The sequence below is a fragment of the Pinus tabuliformis genome, chromosome 9, assembly GCF_031772625.1.
Source record: "Pinus tabuliformis cultivar Carrire ecotype Pingquan chromosome 9, CPIR1, whole genome shotgun sequence".
In the NCBI taxonomy this organism is placed as follows: Eukaryota; Viridiplantae; Streptophyta; class Pinopsida; order Pinales; family Pinaceae; genus Pinus; species Pinus tabuliformis.
The window spans coordinates 64,861,790-64,882,663 of record NC_142307.1 but is presented as its reverse complement, the minus strand read 5'-3'; the positions used below and the strand labels follow the sequence as shown (position 1 = coordinate 64,882,663).

The window sequence follows — 20,874 nt, the reverse complement described above, 5'->3', positions numbered from 1 at the left end:
GAGAGTTATGGAATAAATATAAAAAGAGGTAGAGGTTTTATTTATTTACGATACGTCTAGTTTATTTATATTTTTATTTATTTACCATACCTTTTGAGTAAGTATAAAAAGACGTTTTATTTATTTACCATACCTCCACTTTACTTATATTTTTATTTGTTTACACCCTTACATGTATATAAGGTGACTTATGGAGTAAATATAAAAAATGTTTTATTTATTTACCATACCTCTCATTTATTTATATTTTTATTAATTTACCATACCTCTTTTATAAATATGGTATTTGGCCCATAGGATTCACTTAAGTAAAACCTATTCTTGAAAATGGGCGAATGGATTCACTTAAATAAAACCTATTCTTGAAAATGGGCGAATGGAAGGTTGTAACTCCTAATTTCAAGGGCTAAATTTACCTTTTTTACCCTCTCCCTTAAAATAAGGTGGGCTATTTGAGGTGATTTGTAAAAATGTACTATGATACAAAATATTCGCCCACTAAAAATTTAAAACCCCTTAATTTCGCCAAAGGGCGAACATTCGCCCCTAAAATTATCCTTGGTCCATATGGAGGAGATTAACAGCAGCAAGAAGAATGATCAATCGGAATTTGACACTGACTGAAGAGATGAAAATGAAACAAAAGACGGCCGACATACAGTAGCAGCAAAGGTGCAAAGCATTTAGACAACTACAAACTAAAGTTTGGGACCCTAGAGGTTGTCTATCAACTTATGAACACACATGATCAGGAGATCATGAAAATTTTCTACTTTGGGAATCTAATGTAGGAGCATTCAACCCAAGAAAGATCATTGTATTTTAGTAGACATAGGGGTATTGTGTTTTCAAGGAAGTTGGTTTCCTAAGTGTGAATTAAATGTAATTATTAAGGGTTTTGAGTGATTTTAATGAGAATAATATTTAATTGAATATTGTGAGGCATAATTGTAAATGTTCTCGAATGTAGAAGAACATTAGAGATTTAGGATAGTTGAGTGATGAGAAGATTGAGAATTAATTGTAAAACTTAGATTAGGAGTCGGTTCATGAATTTATGGATTAGAGAGGGGTTTTAGGAATGAGCAAGAGATTTAGTAATTTTGTTGAGGAGTTTATGGATCTAAACCAGAAATTGGTTTTAGAATCCCTTTGTATAAATGTAAGCCTAAAAGGCATGATCAGAAGTTAGTCAGTGGTTAGAAAGTTAGAGGTTAGATAGATAGGTGAGATTGGTTGATTGTAAGCCTACGGGCAGAGTGTAAACCGAGGTCACTGATATTAGAAAATCAGGCCAGAGAGACAGAGATTTCATTATGTAATCGTTGTTTCTATTTATAGATACAGAGATTGATTCGAATCTGTATAAATGTGTATTTCGTGTGTTAGATGATGAATTATGTGTTATCAGATATTTGCATAATACGAATGTGTGCAGGCAGAGTCGAGGCGAATACACAGGGGAGGAGAAGAGACGGAGGATCTTAATGGGTGTTGAACAATTGCAGAGCCAAGTAATGGCCGAATCGTTCGTGAGTAAAGAACTCACAGAGTTAACAAGGAGGAGTGTGCAGCGGAATAGCAAAAGGAAGAACCTTTGAAGAAAACCCAAAACCACAGAAGAACTGAAGAAACGGCGGAAAAAACCAAAGTAAACAGGCGAACAAAAGGATGAAGAATTGTTGCACCATAGCCATTGGATCTTATTGATCAACGGCCAAGATCATATCGCAGCGTTCATATCGCATCGCAACTTTTTAAGTGAACGAACCCCGGCCTTGAGCAATTCCAATTGCGATCAAGCGATATCAAGCGTGGACCATCGGTTAGGAAGAAGATCAACAGCGGAGAGAGAAGACGAGTATCGATCTGGACCGTAGGATCTAAAGACCTTGTCATCCAACGAATATCGGGCCGTAAGTTGATCAAGCATTAATTGTAAGGAGCAGACCCGAACTTTTATAAGTTGGGAGTTTATAGTTCCCATCGGGTCCGAAAAGGCATTAACCCTCGCGTAAGTTGTTTGCCCGAAATCGCTATACACCGTCGGATCAAGCGGATCTTGATCAACGGTTGTAAAGCGTCGGGCAAATCTGTTGATCGGGAAGGAGTACAGCTGTTGGATCGAGGATAAGATCGACGGTGGAGAAAGGTCACGACAAAGACATTGAGAAGGCGGACCCGATAAGTTATAGGGGCGTGGTTAATAATATTTGAGATCCGATATTGCGTTATCGCATATCGGATGCGATAGAGCCCAGTGTTAACGAAACCCCGCGAAGGAGCGATTGCGATTAGCGATAAAGAGGAGCCTCGGTAACTGTGCAGAGTCCGTATTAAAGCAGAAAAAGGGTATGTTTATGCATGTTTATATGTATTTCTTCTTTAAAAGAATATTAATGGGATTAAAGTGCCAATAGAAGGAATTGTGGTTTAAGTCCTATATAACCAATGGGGAGAATTATATATGCGGGTATAAAGTTAATGAAGGTTTTAGAAGGGTGTATGTGTCCCGATAGTAACGATAGGAAGGATTTAAGGAAAGGCTTTAATAAAGTCCTAAATGAAGGTTAAGGGTTGATTAAAGTCTCGATACATGCATATTGAATGAAGGGTTAGACTATGTTGAGTTTTAATAAAACATTCCGCATAGAGATTTATTAAAGTGGGCCTTAACCCTTAATTACAGAAGATTTAACTCGGTAGAGAGCTAAAATTCCTGGGACAGACAGGCTATGTGCATAATCCATGCAAATTGTGGGTAAAGCAGGGGTAACCTTGCGTCAATCCTCAAAAAAACATTTGCCTGAAAAACCGCCAAATCTGGATGTTGAAGAAACTATAATATGAATAGACCATGAGTTACCTATATCTCTGATTCATCTCTGAATGTCGCTTGACAACTCCATCACGTGCCAAGCCACAAAAGTATCCAACTGTCCTTTGCTTGAAAACAACATCCGGTGTCCACTGACACAATTTGATGAACGCCCCCTGGCAAATTCGCTGATGATGATTGCCCACTGGATGATGAAGAAGCCCATTCGCTGCTTCGCTGATGTTGTTGAGACTTTCAGTCTGACAACCACTTGTCAATTTCATTGACATTTTCCCCCATTTGTTAGCTGAAAGGAGAGGCAATCTTCTCCAAAATATATCTGAACTCCCCCCTGTAGGTGGAGGAGTATTTCACTGGTGTACTTTCCCGTTCAACTGCACGAGAGTACCATCTTCATTTGACTGTTGGCTGCAATATGTGCGAGTGAATCCAATTATAAAACTTGTACGATCTTCTGGCTGTGGATGACCATTCCCAGGGATCAATCCATGGATAATTTATCTTCAATCTGGCTGATTGTCATTGGTTGCAACATTTCTCTGATGTATGATTCTTCTTGCCACAATGGTGACAAGGATGGAGATCAAAACATTGATCTTCCAGATGACCGGTTCTTTGACAATGAGAACATTTCGGTTTGTCTGCAACTTGAGTTTGTGTGCATTTCTGTTTGTTTGCAACTTCAGTTTGTGTGCATTGATGTCGGTCTGCAAGTTGCTGAGAACTTGCTGAGGTGATTTGTTCAAGTAATCCGGCACTGACGAACTGAATGGGCTTTGAATAATCAGGGATATGTAAGTTGTCGTTATCTTTGACATATCCTAAGCCGCGTCGATTTCGATTACTTTGAATTTCTTCCCATGGCTTGATGATGGGTTTGGAAGAAAGTTGAACTGGAACAACTTCAACACTTGAAGCTGGTTGGATGAATGAAGTCGAATGATCAGCTGTCTCTGGATTGGTCAAAGACTTGGAAGCAACACGCTTCTCTTGCAACTCATTTCTCTGCAGTTGCGACTCCAGTTGAAGGAACTCAATCATTTCATGTGCATGTTGAATATGCACTTGAATGTCAACAAGAGTGGTTTTGCTAATGTGCACCATGTCACCAGTTGATGATAACATTAAATTGTTAATAATTTGAGACAACTAAATGTGTGTCGCCATGTTGCCTTGCTTACTTTGAAGTCAGGCTCACTTGTCGTAGAAGTCGTGCTTGAAAAAATTGCTCACTTGAGTCAATTACTGAATGACACGCTCACTTGTACTAGTTGTTGATTGCTGATGCTTTTAAACACTTGCTTGAACTGTTTCTTGTACGCTCGCTTGATGAAGATCACTTTTCTAGAATGAAATGTTATGAATGCTTTAATGAACTTTACACAGGCTCGCTTGTTGTGCGTTGAACTGTTGTACATGATGTGGTTACTTGACACGCTCGCTTGATCTTAGATTGTTTGAATGACACGTTCGCTTGCTTTGCTTGTACTTACTTGATTTATTACTGACACTTTGTGCTTTCTTGAATGTACTCACTCAATGTGTTGATTTTAAAAAAGAAAGGGTGTCGAACACTGTCAAAAATGCACCCAAATGATAAATGTTCAAGTGACCACTGACTTAACTTAATGTATGCACTGTAACAAATTAGATGAGGGTGTCGGTTACAACCGAGAATGCACCCTTACAATTTAGTTTAAAATAGGTTTATTTGCAAGTGAAACAAAAGTGTTGTTGATATCGTTAGGCTTGAAGTGTTTGATTTGTAGCTTCCTTAACTTGATGGCGTGAATTAGTTGTTGTGAAATGTTGTTGCAGAATATTACTTTTATCAAGTTGATGATGTGACATTGTGTGCTTATGAACTTAATTGATTATGGGAACTTTGATTTCAGGAGCTTGATCGATGACTTGTATATGTAAACTTTCTTATGTGCATGTAGTTGTTTTGTGTAAGCATAATAAAGAGAGTGTTTTACAAATTCGACTCAAATCATGCAAGCACATTCACGACACAAAGTGTACCTATGATCCCCTTATTCAATTTCGAGCGGATCTAGGACACGATCACCACAAAAAGATATGTTTTTATTAACCTTCAAGATACATCATCATGACAATGTCTTCAGTGAGGTGTCTCAAGCATACACTGAGAACTCCTTGGCGTCAAATTGTCTTCAGAAAACTGCCTGTAGTGACTTAATCACTCTCAAAGTAAAAGATTACTTTAGATTACAATAATGTCTTTCACCCAAACAAATTCACTTATCGCTCCAAATTGTACAAAAGGCAACTTATCACTCCAAAAAAGTTATGCAAATTAAAAAACATGTCCTTATGACTCCATTAACTTTTTCATGATTGGAAATCTTGAAAAAAAAAAATTCATAACTTTATCTCTCTTATAATTAAAGTTAATGCACCTGATGCACTAATTCTTTTTCTTATGTCACTCCTTGTATCGCCCAAAATTATCCACCACTTTTCCCTGGCAAAAAAATGTGGTTCATCAACTCGATTTGATAACGGATTTGCTTGGCACATCTTCCCTGGAAGCCATCACAAGGGTTCGTAATGAAAAAACTGGGATTGCATACCCCAGAAGGCAAAAGTTGGGGATTTCAGAGTCGTGTGTACCCTGTTAGGCGTAGTTGAAGCAGGAGCTAAAATCCTAAATTGGAAGGGACGAGATTTATCAAGGGAATAAGGTTCCTTCCTTTCTGATAGAGCACAAAATGGGTAATAGGGTAAAGAAGAAGGCCAAGAAGACAATTGGTATGGTGTTGTTTACAAACAGAAAGCTTAGAAACCCTCAGATGCCTGTTAAACAAATGGATCATTTAATGCCAGAATGAAAGTAGATGGCATTCGAAGAAGTTGAAAAAGGATGTTTGATGTTACAGTGATTGATTGCATCAGCAACACTCTATATAATGGCTATTACAATGACTGTTGCATCAACGATACTTTCTTGCAGTGAGTCTTTCAAATTCATCGAACATCTTTTTGGCCAAATCAGCGCACATGAAGAAGAATCACAAAAACCATATAACCATATGCACAGCAAAAATTGGCGGAAAAGGCAAAGAGCCATCATGTGGTCTCTCATGCTCATGCAATTCTCTCTTATTCAAATAATTTAATAATACATTTAAATACATGAGTAAGTGGTCTTAAGATAGTGCGTTGAGACAATTTCTCAACTTACACACTAATTTAGGAGAGCTAGTTGGAGAGAATCTGTCATCCAAACTAGACTCCTTAGTTTGAGGAATTCTCATGATTTTATTTATTTAATTTAATATTTGGATTTATTATTGATTTTTAAGAGAGTGAGACTAACATAGTTTGTAGGGGGTTTAATTCTGGTAAGGTTACTGGTGCAAATCTTATAGAGAGGGTTGAGAATGAGAGCCACCTGTGGGAGATAAACTGTCCCAAGTAACATCCAAACTTGACAAAGCCTCACACAACACTGGTAACAACATCTTACAAATGGACATTTTGTTCTTCCAACCAACATTGAGATTCGCCCCAGCCTAAACTCAGCCTGGTTGAAAAAGAAAAATATAAAAAGAACACGACTCAAAACCATATCGATATAACATGACAACTGATGGTCAGAATAATTTTTACTTGAAATGACATAATGATCTTCTCATTACAATATCAGACAATATGAAGATATTGAATGGTTAGAAGAGGAACAGCTTGATATTGCTATGGTAGTTTTTAATATCCTCTAAAAAGTGGCATATCGACAATGCTGAAAAAACGAAGACTGAAAAACCAAAAAAGAGAAACCCCGTTCATGATATTCCCAGGGAACAAATCTCCAATCATGTTGTTGCAAATACTCGGATAACTCGGTATTTTCCTTTGTTGTATGCTGGACATGCAGGCTTTCTGACAAAATAATGGATGAAACTGGCAAACCCTGCTTGAACATTTATAAAGTTAGTATGAAAAGAAATTGTTGGTGATTTAGCCTCCTCTTCATCCCCAAGCCATACAACATTATTCATAGGCTAAATATTCTTATAAAGTAGTTCAAACTTTGGAACTCTCTCCGGGGGCAATGGACATCTGACAATCAATTTTCCTTTCATGGCTCCTCTGAAAATCGCCTGCATAAAGAGGGAAAAAAAACCTCAAAATGCAAATCCAGCCCAAAGGAAAAACTAGTTCAAATACATGAAATTAAGCAATATATGTTAGAAACAAAAAGGTTTGCATGAAAAAATATTGCAAAGAAAAATCACCCCTAAGTTAGGATTGTTGATATACTGTTAAAAAGATTCTAATGAGACTTGAAAATCCTCCAGAATATAACAGATATAAAAGATATACACCCTAGATTGAATAGCTTTGTAAGAAAGTTTTCTATCAAAGCATAAATTTACATATCAATATTTAAGATATAACACTGCAACACATATAACCCCATAACAAATAAATGACAAGTGATCTGCTCGCCGCCCAATGACTAATAAGCCCCAAAACCCAAAGGTTTTCTTGTAAAGAAATTAGTAATAAAATAAATTGAAGATTTGTCAATATCATGATGAACACCTGTATTATTGGCATATCGAAAGAGGCAAAAAATTGTGTAACAAAACAGCCATTCAAACTTGCTAAAATAATCAATTTTAAACACATACCTCCACAACATCAATGAAGTCTTGCTTTTGATGGAAAGCACCAATCCATTTAGTATGATCTGGAGTTCTGTTTGAAGGCAGGATATTACTTTATCAATCTCCCTGCATAATGAAAATAACTTTTCCAAACTCCACTTACGCATTAAGCAAACAACAATATTTTTTGACGAAATATAGTTATACTTGAATATTCCTCCTCATCCGAATGATACAATTGCTCATAATAAATATCTCTTGCAAATCAAAAGCTGATCCTCATGGACAAATTATGCATCGTTGTTGATCATAAAAACTCTATTCTCATCAGCTAATTCACAACATTGCCAGTTACAAATATTGCTACCAGAGAAAAAAATAACGAAAAATCAAGACGTATAAAACCTACAAAATTGAATGTGAGGAAGAGTGAAATACCCTGAGTCCATCTTCATATGATGTGCATTAAAGAAGAAGATCATAGCAGGTATCAAAGTGATGTCAAAGTACTTTAGATAAACTTGGATTTCCTCTGCATCAACATCCACCAAAGCTATCAATGCAAACTTGGACACATCACGTACAGTTCTTGCAAGCTGTGGCCATGGAAAAAATGAGAAAGGACAACAAATTAAATACCAACATAATCAAAACATGAGAATCTTTGATAGATATTGAAAAATGCATCAGGAAGAGAAGAAGAGTACAATTTCATCAAGCTGCATGCAAACAACATCTGTGGCCCTTCCAAATCGGAGAACCAAAACTTTATCCAATGTATCCCTGATGACCTTGTCAACATCTTGTTTCCTCGTAAGAGTCTGTAACAGGTAGCTCATTTCTGTGTTGAAAAAAGAGTCAAATTTCCCTCTTCATCTGCACACAAGCAAAGTGCAACAACAGATTCTTGTAAGTACTAATGCAATACTGAGTAACTATTGAAACATATCAATCAGCTGGATAGCATTCAATACAGAAAAATGTTTCCTAAAAAGAAAACATATCGGTCATGAAGATAGCCAGGATAGTCTAAGCAAAGCTCATTATACCAATATCTAAGATATTTTTTCAGAAATTATGCATAACATTATCAAAGGCCATCATAAATCATTTCAAGTAGTAACAAACTTCAAATAGCATTGTTTAAAAGCAGCAATGTTTGATCCAAAAGCATTAATATCAAAGGGCAAATAATGCAAGTAGAAAACGCCAAAAATAAGAAATCTAAAGAGTTAAACTTCAAGAGATCTTGTCCAGGAATGCACAAACATTCACATCTAACGGTTACTCAGCCACAGGACTAGCTTAATAAGTTTAAATTTTAACTCATTATTAAACCATCCTTGAATTATCTTTGTCAACTTGAAGACATACTTTTGTATTGATAGTTAGCGCAAGATTCTACCATGAAAGTAAAAGAAGGAAAAAATAGAAAAGAAGAGAAGATTTAGTTACATCTGGGTCTGAGTCCCGAGAAAGAGCCCGTCTTTCTTGTATTTTTGCCTTTATACTCCTATCTCCTTTAAACAGTTGCACTAAAGAAAAGGCTTTAGCCACTCCTTAATTGTCAAACTCCAGGACACCAGGAATCTAGCCCTGGCAATGGATCCTTCAGGGGATTCAATGCCATCAAGTGCCAGGTTTTAAAGAAGATGGAACTATCAACCATCTGCCTTCCTACACTCTCTCTCCTCCATTAATGCTTTCCCAGCTTTGTGCCTTCAGTCTTGACTATTTAGGTTGTATTTTGCATTTTGGAATTACTGCTAGTTAGGTTTGTCCTAGTCATTGTAGTCTTGATTTCTGGTAGAAGGAATCCAATGGGTATCTTAGTCTATCTACTGGGAAATTCTAAAAATTCAGTTTGTCACAAAGGCTACAAACATGTATAACATGTTCCCTAATTTAAATACTGTTATTGTAGTGCATCTATTTTGACATGCTATGGCACATTGTGCAGGCTTTCATATTTTAAGGAATCTTGCACAGATCCCTGACTCCCATGCTTAGAGTAGTTGGAAGAAGCTTATGTGTGTCATGAATGGAAAGAGGCTGCATGTCATAAACTTTTCATGACTGCTAAAGCCTGAAAGTGTTTGTAAGCGGTACAGTTTTCCTCATGCAATTTAGGTCACTATGAGTATTTCTGTTAGTCATCTCATTTTGTTAGTTCTGTTTTTAGATTTTTACACATTATATGCATGTACGTGTGTGTGATGCACCTTCCCCCTACATTTTGATTTTAAAAATGGCATCCTGAAAACCATACCTGCACTGACAAACCCTGTCTACCTTGCATGCCCTTGTGCCAGGTTGAACTGTATTGTACCTGGGTCACATAGCAATTAGTTAACGATGATTTTGTCCAGCATTTACTTCAGTTGTGCATTAATTGAACTTGGTTGATAGTTCATTGAATTTAATAATTTTGTATAGAACAGTAATTTCACTGAAAGATCAATTAGAATTAGAAGTCAATCAGGATTTAGTTTGATGGTAAAGAGGGGGTTTTTTATACCCCACCAAGGTTCAAATCCCCTAAAGACAATTTGCACCCCTCTTGGGTGATGTGGCCTGTGCATGTGGGCCGTTTCATGCAGTTGGAGCCAGGTGCAAGTCCTGTGCTACTTTGCAGTATTCCATCAAATCAAAGTTTTAAATCACCCCTTTCTATCACAACAGTATTTCATATCAGGCTATGGTTACGCATTGTAAAGTTAATGCATATTATATATAACTTACTGCATTACAGTTAGCCTTTTCCTGAACGAAATTCTCATATGTGTAACCTATGTGACTGGATGAAGATCTAAATGTAAAAGCACTAGTATAAAATAAGTTTAACCTCTGATATATTAAACAAAAGTGGGATTAGAAAAAGGTGAAAACCTTGATGTTTTTGCACCCTCAAATGGTATCTACTAAACATAATATTTTTAATGCGTAATATTTTTCCCCATCAATGACGAAGTCTCCACCAGGCCACTTGGAGCTGGGATTGATCCTTTCCAACCTACTCAAGAATAATGGAGCAGCAGACTAACCACTGGGGCCATACCGAAACATTGTTGGGCATTTATGGCTGATTCAATGTACTTTGGTCTCGAACTCATGACCTTCCAAACCCCAAAGGGTCGAAGGAGATTGGAAAAACCATCTTACCTACAGGTTTAAGCCCTTTTAATGCATAATATATCCAAGGTTAACATGGATATATACTAATTTTGGGGTCGCAGCTGCAGAAGGCATTGAAATTTGATAAAAATTGCAACTGCCCAAGATTTCAAACTGAAAAGCAAGAGACACAATTCTACTCTACTGATCTTTGGAATGGAAATCACAATTTAGAACAACATGCATAAACATACAATAAGAAAAACCACAGATATGTTGAAGTTTCTAAGTTTACTTAGTTTAGAAACCCTTCATGCACTTTTTCTAATTTATTCCTACCTACTTGTTATTTTTTTTTAACAAGTTATTTACAAAGTAAATACTGAAAATAAACACCAGTGCATGCTCAATATATTACAGATCAGCAACTAAAAGAAACAAGAACAAACACACCACATGAGACCATTATTTTTGGACCAATGTCCCTGGAAAAACCCAATGCGGGAAAACCGGTGCAGCAATTTGAGGGTTTTCTTATTAAGCAATATCATAGTACAATCTGGGTGCTAAAACTGCCCTACCCAACAAAGAATTTCCTTAGCAGCTATACCTCACAGTTTGAGAGAAATCTCCTGGCTGAAACCCCGGAAAATCCTTTTGGCAGCTCCTCAGCACAAAACTGCTCTGCAACCCCAGCGTCTGCCCAATTTGGACTGCGTCAGCCCCTCTCTGTCTCACATTGGCCCTGCATCAACCTTTCTTGGCCTGCGTCAGCCCCAGGAGGCCCTATGTCAGCTTTCTGGGCCTCTACGTCAGACACGCTGGCCTCTCTGGTGCTCTGCGCAGCACTTGGCTACCTCTGCGTGGCCCTATGTGAGCCCTTGCTGGCTCTGCGTCACTCTCCTTGGCTGTTGCGCTGCTCTCCCGACACAATCTCTGCCTTCTCTGTTTCTCTGTACTCAATGCCCCTCAGCTGCTCTCCCAATCACTGATGCTCTATCTCTTAGCAAACCCCGCTCTAGAGAATAAAATGACTGATCACTCTGGTGTCTTCTCCAAGTGACCCTCAAGCCTCCTCTTATACTTTTCTTGTTGACATATCAACGACCAGATTAAGTCCCTAATCAACGACTAAGATTAGATCTGGCTTGATCTATGTCTTTTGGACCATTCTAACGCAGATTCATATTAATATACATTAATATTTTATTTTCCCTAGGTTTAGACTTAGGGACTCCATTAAAAATAATAATTATTTTAATATCTCATGATCTGTTTAGAATCCGCCCAAACCCTTTCCGGGTATTGGAGATCTCATGTGCCCCAACCTCTCCACCAAATTCCGTGGCTAGAGCACATCCAATGCTACCCCAAATCAACACTCCCTCTTAGCGAGGATTGTGCTCTAGCAATACTCCTCACTGAGTTTTACTCTGATCATTCAGCATCGATACCTACGCTGATGCTAGGCCTTCCTGCCCAACATCCTCTGCACTGCTGCCTCCTGTACTGCTGCCCATGGTTCTACCACTGCCACTGCTGCATCTGTACAACAACTCCCTCTGCATCTGTGTTGTTGCTGGTCCTTCCTCCCAGCACTGCATCTGCACTGCACCTCCTCTCATCATGTTGCATCGTGTTGCCCACTATTGCACTGCAACTCAGTTACTGAGAAGTAACTAATCTCCCAACTGACCTCCATGTTGGGCTAGAAACACCCACTGATGTTGAAGCTCCCTCTGCCACTGACAAGTGCTCCCTCTCTCTGACCTCTGCGCTGCTACAAAAACTGCCTGCATCTCGCACCGTTGCACACCTCGTTGTGCCTTCCTGCACTGGTGCAACACTCCTGTGCCTCTCGCACTGCTGTAGCCTGCTAGCTCTGCGCTGTCTTGAGACTCCTGCACTGTAGCTCTCTCTACCACTCCATCCGCATCCATCTCTACCCACCCAACCAGTGCTACTACTCGTCGGGGCTCCCGTAGGAAGGTCTAATCCAAGAGGCTGGGTACCTTGAGGATCCTGCCCCTCATCGCCTGTAGTCCATCTGCCTACAGCTCAATGTCTCCCCTCTTCCACTCAAGTGGTGCGTGCGCACTCACGGCATAGTCATCGTCTGTCAAAACTTCCTTCTTTGCTTGTGTTGGCGCCGCCTTAGTCTCGGAAGACTCTCCCTTACTCTTCTTCCTTGGGCACTAGTCGCATAATAACCCATCTCCCCACAGTGGAAGCACTTGATCTTGGAGAGATCTTTCTTCTTCCGCTTCTCCTGCTTTCCCTCAGATGCTAGGGTCACATCCTGCTCCCCCTGCTTGACCTTGATCCCTATGAGGCTGCTACCTGTCTTCGACTGTTGTAAAATCTCTTCCTGGCGAAGAGCTGCCCACATCTCATCCCAAGGTGGGAGAGTCCCTTTGCCCAGGATACTCTGGACAAACACTTCCCAATCTTCTGAGACAGCATTCAGGGTTGTCCTCACCATAAGCTCCTGATCTGGTGTCGCTCCTATAGCAGTCAACTGGTCTCGGATCTCATTCAGTCCTCCGAGGAAGGTGTCAATCGATTGACCCTTCTTCATCTGATACGACCTCATCTGGTTCTCGAGCAGCATTCTTCTCTGCACAAAAGTATGCTGGTACAGGTTCTTGAGAGCCTCCCACATCTCAACTGTCGTTTCCTTCTCGGCTATATGTGGTACCACATGATCCTTGACCTCGTCAAGGATAATGCACTTGGCCCTCGCCATTGCCTCTTCGTACTTGTCATTATCATTGGGGTCGACTGGGATAGCTATAACCTTCAAGGTGAAGTTCTTGACACGATTCCTACCAGACTGCGAAGTTCGATGCTTCGTCCAGTCTATCCTGGTCTCTTACCCCATGTAGTGCCATGACACTCCTCTACTTCCCTCCTGGAAGTTCTCTGTTCGACTCCTCTGAGTCTCTACTTCCCGTCTGGAAGTTCTCTTCTGGACTCCCTCTGAGTCCTGATTTCCCTCCTGGAAATCCTTCTGCCGCTTGTCGAGATGCCCCTTACTTTGATCGTCTTGTGCAACTGCGCTGCTGATCTAAGTTCCTCGACTAGAAACCCTTGGTAATAACTCCTCTCGCCTACTCTGTCAGGTATTGTTCTGACTATAGTGCCTCACCAACTCCACTCTGCAATATTTCTACAGCCTTCTAGACTCCAACAACTGCCTCTCTGTGAACTACGTCAACCCCTCTCTGCCTCACGCTGGCTCTACGTCACCCCATATGGGTCTGCATCAGCCTTGGGATGCCATGTGGCAGCCCTTTGGCCCTCTACGTCAGCAACGCTGGCCTCTCTGAGGCTCTGCGCAGCTCCCGGCTTCTTCTACGTGGCTTTGGCTGGCTTTGCGTCATACTTCTTGGCTTCTGCGTTGCTAGAAACAGCTTCTGTCACCTCGGGACAGTTGTTTTCTGCTGCTATTGCTCCGCTCGGCTGATGTCTTTTAGTCCTCCTGTGATCTGCAATCACACTCTAATACCATGTTGAAGTTTCTAAGTTTACTTAGTTTAGAAACCCTTCATGCACTTTTTCTAATTTATTCCTACCTACTTGTTATTTTTTTTTAACAAGTTATTTACAAAGTAATTACTGAAAATAAACACCAGTGCATGCTCAACATATTACAGATCAGCAACTAAAAGAAACAAGAACAAACACGCCACATGAGACCATTATTTTTGGACCAATGTCCCCGAAAAAACCCAATGCAGGAAAATTGGTGCAACTATCTGAGGGTTTTCTTATTAAGAAATATCAGAGTACAATCTGGGTGTCGAAACTGGCTTACCCAATAGAGAATTTCCTTAGCAGCTATACCTCACAGTTTGAGAGAAATCTCCTAGCTGAAACCCCGGAAAATCCTTCCGGCAGCTCCTCAGCACAAAACTGCTCTGCAACCCCAGCGTCTACCCAATCTGGATTGCGTCAGCCCCTCTCTGTCTCACGCTGGCCCTGCGTCAGCCTTTCTTGGCCTGCGTCAGCCCCAGGAGGCCCTGCGTCAACTTTCTGGGCCTCTGCATCAGACACACTGGCCTCTTTGGTGCTCTGCGCAGCACTTGGCTGCCTCTGCGTGGCCCTACATGAGCCCTTGCTGGCTCTGCGTCACTCTCCTTGGTTGTTGCGCTGCTCTCCCGACACAATCTCTGCCTTCTTTGTTTCTCTGTACTCAATGCCCCTCAGCTGCTCTCCCGATCACTGATTCTATCTCTCTTAGCAAACCCCGCTCTAGAGAATAGAATCACTGATCACTCTGGTGTCTTCTCCAAGTGACCCTCAAGCCTCCTCTTATACTTTTCTTGTTGACATATCAACGAACGAGATTAATTCCCTAGTCAATGGCTAAGATTAGATCTGGCTTGATCCATGTCTTTTGGACCATTCTAACACAAATTCATATTAATACACATTAATATTTTATTTTCCCTAAGTTTAGACTTAGGGACTCCATTAAAAATATAAATTATTTTAATATCTTCTGATCTGTTTAGAATCTGCCCAAACCCTTTCTGGGTATTGGAGATCTCATGTGTCCCAACCTCTCCACCAAATTTCGTGGCTAGAGCACATCCGATACTACCCCAAATCAACAAAATACACAGTGATTTCTAGGGGAACCCAACTAGGAAAAACCCCTGAAGCCTCTTTGCATTTATTAGTTGAATAGAAAAACTATTACAATTGCTAGCTCCAGCTCTAAGCTCAACCTACAAAAGAATCGTTATCTTCTCTGCTTAATGAGAAACTCTGGCCAACACTTAGCCAAATATTTGCTCACCAAGCCTCCTATTTCCTTGCGCAAATCCTGAGGAAATTAGCCCCTAAAAGATAGGAATTTCCTCCAAATTGATTGCACAATTCTCAAGGATGGATCACCTGACCTCATGCAACATATTTACACTCAAACTAGTTTACAACTAATGCTACATTGCCTTGTCATCTCCACTTTAGTTGAGGAACTCGAATTCCTTGCATGCATTAGCTATTTGGGGTCGATTGATCAGTTCACTGACAGATCTTTGAGTTAGACTGATGTCCCACGACACAACTGACTCATCAATAGTTAGAGGTCAGTTAACTGAATAAAGCTGAAAATCATTGAACCGGATTATTAAAATTTAGCAATCACACATGCATAATTGAACTCCAAGCCCTCTAACTCGAATTTACTGAGCTAATTGAGTGACAAGATCCATGTCACACTAGTTAACTACCTCCAAGTTGTCCTGCTGATGTGGAAATTCGATTTACTCAATTTGACTAAGGCTAAAGTCAAATTGAGCCTTTCTTGCTACATTTTTTCAACACTCCCTCTTAGCAAGAAAGGGATTTTTCACCACCCCTATCCTGCACCTGTGGAATTCGAATTTACCTCTTGACAATGCCTTTGTCAAGATGTTAGCATCTTGCTCCTCAGTTGGAATGTACTGTAGCAACATAATTCTCCTCTGCACACAGTCCCACAAATGATGATACCAGATATCAATGTGCTTGGACCTGTCATGAAATACCGGATTCTCAGAGAGCTTAATGCAACTCTAATTATCACAATATATCACTGTCGAATCCATCTCCTGACTGAAAAGACCTCATCCATATGGCCTCACATGTTGCTTGACTTGCAGCCATGTATTCAGCCTCTGTTGAGTTGAGCGCCACAGACCTCTGCTTCCTACTGTACCAGGAAATAGCTGCAGACCCAACATTGAAGATAGCACCTGAAGTACTTTTCCTATCTGATGGACTCCCTACCCAATCTACATTGGTGAAGCCTTGGAGCTTCACTCCCTCTATCCTCTTGTACCATAATCCATACTCAGTAGTGCCTCTGAGGTATTGTAACACATGCTTTGTTGCCTTCCAATACAGCTTGGTAGGCCTCACCATAGCTTGAATCAACTGGTTTACTGCATAGCACATGTCAAGTCTTGTGTTCACAAGATACATCAAAGACCCCACAAGCTTCCTATAAATGGTAGCATCAACCTCTTCACCTGAAGTGGCATTCTCCTTCCTTCAGTTTGTAGCTAGAGGTGTGTGCATGGGATACAACTCTCCATGTGAAATCTCTGAAGTATTTCAGAGGCATACTTCCCCTGAGACACAAACAATTCACCATCTCCTTGCCAAACTTCCAGCTCGAGGATGTAATGCCTGAGGCCCATATCTTTCATCTCAAATTCCCCTGCAAGAAAGGATCAGTTGCTCATCACCTATCAATATTAAATCATCAACATACAAAACAAGAATAAGCAACTTACCATCTACCACAATGTGATAAAGGTTTGCATCTGCTTCACTTTTGGTGAAGCCCAATCCACTGAGATAACTGTCGATCCGAGTGTACCATGCTCGGGGCACCTATTTGAGACCATACAATGCTCTCCTGAGTTTGCACACATGTGACTCCCGATCATATGTCTCAAATCCTTCTGGTTGCTCTATGTAAATTTCCTCCTCAACAACACTGTTGAGAAAGGCGGTCTTCACATCCATCTAGTGGATTTTCCACCCCATCTACGCAGCCAATGCTAGAATGGATCTGATTGAGGAATATCTTGCAACTGGTGCAAAAGTTTCCTCATAGTCCACTCCCTCTATCTGAGAGAATCCTTTGGCCACAAATCTGGCCTTGTACTTCTCGATGCTCTCGTCAGCTGCATGCTTCACTTTGTAGATCCATCTAGAACCAACCAATGATTTCCCTACTAGTCTCGACACCACCTCCCATGCATTGTTCTTCATGATGGATTCACATTCTTCCACCATGGCATCAACCCAACCAGGTTGAGAAACTGCTTCCTCAAATGAAGAAGGCTCTATCTCAATGAGCTCAGTCGTGAGAGCCATGTATCTAGTGTACCTATCAAGTGACCTCCTCTACTTGCATTGTGATGTGGGGGCTCCCACATTCTCCCTTACATCTTGCAACAATCTATCAGCTTCTTTAGTTCTCTTTCTCCCCTCTCTAGAAGATTTTGGTTGAGTGGGTGCCCCCACTTTGTCCTGTGTGCTCTAGTGCATGTGCTTGCCCCACAACCTCCTGAGGCTCCTTCTTTGGAGCTAGAAGCTCCTGCTCTGATGGGATAATTAGCTCTCATTCCAAAGAGCATCTCATAACCTTCTCCTCATTGAACTTGACATCTCTCCTCACAACTGTCATCCTTAATGAAGGAAAATACACCCAGTAATTGTGTTGAGTTTCGATGTTTCCTACAAAAACTCCCAACTCTGTTGTAGGCTCAAGTTTCTTCTTCGAATTCTTGGCGACATGACAATAAACTGAAGCTCCAAAAATTATGAAATGAGACACATCAGGCTTTCTCCCATAGAAAGCTTCCTCCAAAGCGATCATGCCAGGTATTCTATGAGGACTCTAGTTCTGCAAGTAGACAATTGTGTTGCATTCTTATACCCATAGATGAAATGGCAGCCCTTGATCATGCAACATGGGCCTTGTTGCTCCCACTATGATCTTGTTCTTCATCTTCGCTACCCCATTCTACTGTGGGTTATGAGGTGCTATCAGTTCCCTTAGAATACCTTCTTTCACATAGAAATCCTTGAAAATATGCGAAACAAATTCACCTCCATTGTCGCTCCTAAGAGCCTTCACCTTCTTCCCAATCTCCTCCTCAACCAATGCCTTGAATTCAACAAATTTTGAGAAAACTTCATCCTTCTTCTGCATGAAGATCCAACATTTTCTAGAGAAATCATCAATAAAAATAACATATTAGACAAAAGAGTGAAGGGAACTCTACCTGAATGGTTCAAGAGGAACAATACTTGCTAAGGTTTTGAAAATGGGGTAGTGTTAAAATTGGCAACTAGGGCCAAACTCCACGTGGGTCATCTTATTAATGGAAACTGATATTGGATCCCTCTCATCGAGAGGGGTAGGATTGATCTAAAGATCATCCGATTCCGATAAATATTCATGGAGATACGAATTTATTTGTGATATGGGACAATTCGTCCAGGTCGGCCTGCAACCAAATAAACCCCACTTGTGCTCAACGTTTTAGCATAAAAAGAGGTGGCTTGCAAGTCATTTGTACACACTCTTCTTGTGATCTCTTCCTCTCCACTTGTCTTTGGGTTTTGGTGGGAAGAGAGATCCTAAGAGTATATGCTGGCCTAAGTCTTATGATACCCTAGCCGCAGATGAAGAGGAGGATCTGGCCGCAGTCCTAGAGTGGAGATCTAGCCCTAGCCGCAGTCAAAGGGAGCTCCAATTCGCAGCCAAAAAGAGCCCTAATCCTCTGTCTAAAGGAGGCCTAAAACGCAGTCTAGAGAGACCTAATCTAAGGTCATCTATCCGCTGTCAAGAGGCCCTATTCGCTGTTCAAAAAGGAGGCCTAAAACGCAGTCTAGAGAGACCTAATCTAAGGTCATCTATCCGCTGTCAAGAGGCCCTATTCGCGTAGCAAGGAAAGGCCCTATTCCATAGCAAGGAAAGGCCACATTTGCTGCAAGAGGAAAGGTAGAAGAAGCCCTTAACTGCAGCTAAAGCAAGCCCTAGCCGCAGCAAGGAGAAGTCTGGACAGCGAGGTCATTTGAGGGCTATTTCAGGGGTCCGTTTAGAGGACAGAGTGACTGTTCTTGGAGGCCGAGGCAAGGAGGGTTTGCTGGAGGGTGCAACAACTATTTTAGGGTGACAAGTCCATACGTTGGGCTTGGAACTTCCCTCAAGGAGCAGCGTGGAGGGCAGCATCCTATTTAAGGACAGCCGCAGCAAGAGGAAGCAATTCTGGGTTAGCTTGCGGTTGTTAAGGACTGTGGTTGGTTGCCCTAACCAGTCCAGAATTGCAGCAGCCTAATTACCCTAGAACAGTGAGCTAGTGCACACATCTTGGAATGTATCTTGTATGTGTTGAGTCAGTTTGATGGCTGTAAAGTGCAGCCATAATCCGCAGCAAAGGGAGGGTTGATCAGCAGTGGAATATAAGCTCTATATACAGTTTGAAGGCAGCCCCAATCCGTTGTTAAGAGAGGTCCATTATCAGTCTTGTAAAGACTCTTATTCACTGCCCAAAGAGACCTAGTTGCAGTCACTTTAACTGCTGTCATAATACCACATTGCTGTAGGTGACAGCATGGCCTAATTGTAGACTATTTGGGCATGTTGGTGTAGACTCTATAACTCAGTGTTGCTGGACATATTATGGAACAGCAACATAGTACATGGGACAGCTGCAAGCTTGGTGACACAGAGGATAACTGCAACATGAGACAGCTGCAAGCATAAAGAATCATGGACAGCAGCAGCATGTTAAAGCATGGACAACAGCAAATACAGTGCAGCAAGTATATTGGGACAGCAGTAAGCATGGTGCAGAAGTGGCACTATGTACAGCAATGCTAAAACACTGGGACAGCAGCAGCATGAGGTCCAGCATGGTGATGATGGGTGCAGCGTGGTGCAGCACAGTGAGGTGCAATGTGATAACGAGATGCAGCACGATGATAGGTGAAGGAGTCACCTTAGAGAATCAGTTGAAGCAACATGTCTTCAATTGATCTCATGTAGAGATGATCTATGATCTTATCTAAATAAGTCAAACTATTGACTTCTGTTGTAAATGTATTATCTCTCTCTCTCTGCTGAACCACTGAAGAACATATAAGAAGAATTGATCAAGGGTTCCCCACATTGGGGTTTGTCCCTGGCTAGCACCACATCGTGTGTCCTCTTGTCTTGGCTTGTCTTCTGCGATTTATATTTATGTTCTATCTGCAATTTATTTTAATGCTGATGTGATTGCTAATCTGAAAAAGATATTAAGTTAACTGTGAAAATTGAAATAAATTGCTCTAGCATAGAACATACCTAAACTTAATAGGTAGCAAGCTAAGTGGGTTTGATTGTGGGGAAAACTCCACAGTTAAGCACTCTTGAGCCAGAGGCGAACTGGGATGGGTGACCTCCTAGGAAGTCCTAGTTACCGGGTGCAAGCCCCGGAAGTGATGATTGACGTTATGTGATTCGTTTCACTAGTTTCAATCCCACTTCTTCACCACTGTGAGCATCACCCAATGCAATGAGTGCTAACGGGACTATTCAAAAATCATGAGAAATTAGCCAGTTACGGCTACCTCACATGGAAATGGTCATAGATAAATGACCTACTTAACGTAGTTGAATCCCAAAAAATGATATCTGATAGTACTTGTGTTTTTTTGTGGAGGCTGTAGAAAAGGGTCCACAAACATCAAAGTGGACTTGCTCCAAGAATGCATCTGCTCTATTATCTC

General features: G+C 40.8%; 1 protein-coding gene across 2 annotated transcripts in view; it reads right to left on the bottom strand.

Annotated features, from left to right (window-relative positions):
- Positions 1 to 6,456: 6,456 nt before the first annotated feature.
- LOC149147131 (uncharacterized) overlaps positions 6,457 to 20,874 on the bottom strand; it is a 176,062-nt gene continuing 161,644 nt past the window's right edge. For both annotated transcript variants that reach the window (XM_089439451.1, XM_089439450.1), the window contains exons 2-5: positions 8,184 to 8,352; positions 7,915 to 8,072; positions 7,501 to 7,567; positions 6,457 to 6,966 (exon numbers count right to left, since the gene is read on the bottom strand). In XM_089439451.1, coding sequence (XP_089295577.1) covers positions 6,868 to 6,966; positions 7,501 to 7,567; positions 7,915 to 8,072; positions 8,184 to 8,315 — 456 coding nt within the window. In that variant the 5' untranslated portion in view covers positions 8,316 to 8,352 and the 3' untranslated portion in view covers positions 6,457 to 6,867. The remainder of the gene's footprint in view (positions 6,967 to 7,500; positions 7,568 to 7,914; positions 8,073 to 8,183; positions 8,353 to 20,874) is intronic.